The sequence below is a fragment of the Malurus melanocephalus genome, unplaced genomic scaffold (genome assembly GCF_030028575.1).
Source record: "Malurus melanocephalus ecotype Western Australia unplaced genomic scaffold, MMel_1.1 scaffold_3364, whole genome shotgun sequence".
Classification (NCBI taxonomy): domain Eukaryota; kingdom Metazoa; phylum Chordata; class Aves; order Passeriformes; family Maluridae; genus Malurus; species Malurus melanocephalus.
The window spans coordinates 4,108-5,505 of NW_026626596.1; the positions used below are offsets into that span (position 1 = coordinate 4,108).

At 63.1% G+C, this 1,398-nt stretch overlaps 1 protein-coding gene across 1 annotated transcript in view; it reads right to left on the minus strand.

Moving 5' to 3' along the window:
- Positions 1 to 340, minus strand: part of LOC130588108 (class I histocompatibility antigen, F10 alpha chain-like) — a gene marked incomplete at its 5' end in the record, with an annotated part of 3,482 nt that extends 3,142 nt beyond the window's left edge. The window contains one exon of the mRNA XM_057389065.1: positions 50 to 340. Coding sequence (XP_057245048.1) covers positions 50 to 340 — 291 coding nt within the window. The remainder of the gene's footprint in view (positions 1 to 49) is intronic.
- Between the last annotated feature and the right edge of the window lie 1,058 nt (positions 341 to 1,398).

The window sequence follows — 1,398 nt, forward strand, 5'->3', positions numbered from 1 at the left end:
CCATCCCAGCCCCATTGATCCCATCCCAGCCCTGGCTCCGCCCACTCACCCCCACTCTGGTTGTACCGGCCCCGTGCTGTCTCCAGGTTCCTGGCAGCCACGAGCTGGTTCCCCTTGAAGATCTCAGTCACCCAATCCCAATATCCCGTTTCGGGTCCGTCCTTCATCCACGGCGTCAGTGGCTCCGTCCGGCCCCGCTCGCTGTCGTAGCGCACGAAGGGGATCCCATCCAGGTACCCCATTTCCATGAACTGGGGGACCCCCGGGCCGGGCTCCGACACCGCCACACTCCGGTAACGCAGGGAGTGGAGAACTGGGGGGACACAGAGATTTGGGGGGTCTGGGTGGGATCATGGATCAGTGAATGGGGGAATGGCAGAGCTGGGAAGGGATTTGGGAATGCCAGGGCCAAGGAGAGGGGTGCAGGGATGGGATCAAGGAACCCAAAGGGTCCCTGTACCAAGAAAAGGGGGTCCCCAGTGTCAAGGAAAGAGGGGTCACAGGGTGGGGAGAGCTGGGATAGCCGGGAAAGGGGGTCCTGGATGTGTGGATGCAAAGAGGGGACTGGGGGCTGGGAAAAGCAGGAATGGGGGTCCAGGGGGTCTCAGGGTCAAGAAAAAAGAGAGATTGGGGAGAGCGGGATGGCTGGGAAAGGGGGTGCAGGGGGGGATTGGGGCTGGATAAGGGAGTGCAGGGGGGTCCCAGTGCCTCGGAATGGAAGTTCAGGGGGGAACTTCCTGGGGATTCCCCTGGATCTCCGCTGGAATCCCATTCCACCCACCCAGGGACCCTCCTGGATCCCCCAGGAACCCACACAGGAAGCACAGGGGGTGAGGAACCGGGTGGACAGAGATTGGGGGATCTGGCATCATCCAAAGGTCAGGAAGCAGAGCTGGGAGAGGCGGGATGGGTCCAAGGTTCAAGGAAGGGACTGGGAGAGGCGGGATGGGGGATCCAGGGGATCCCTGTCCCCCAGGAAAGGGGAATCCAGGGGTCCCTGGTGCTGAGGGAAATGGGGTCTGGGAGCTGGGAGAGGCGGGAGTGGGGGTGCAGGGGGTCCCGGGGTCACAGCAAAGCCGGGTCTGTGGGCTGGGAGGGGCGGGCGGATCCCAGGGGCGCAGTTTGAGAGATGGGAAAGCAGAAGTGACTGAGGGAATGCGGGGAATTCATGTGGGTCCCACTGGATCCCTGCTGCGACCCCCCTGAGACACCCTGGGACCCTTGGGGCCCCCTGGAACCCCCTCTGAGGAAGCACCTGGAATAGAGAACTGGGGAGACTCGGAAATTTGTGAGATCTGGGGGCTCTGAAAGCCAAGGAAAAGGGCGGGTCTGGGGTCTGGGAAAGGCGGGATGGCCGGGAAGGGGGTGCAGGGGCTGTTGGTGCAGGATGAGGGGGTG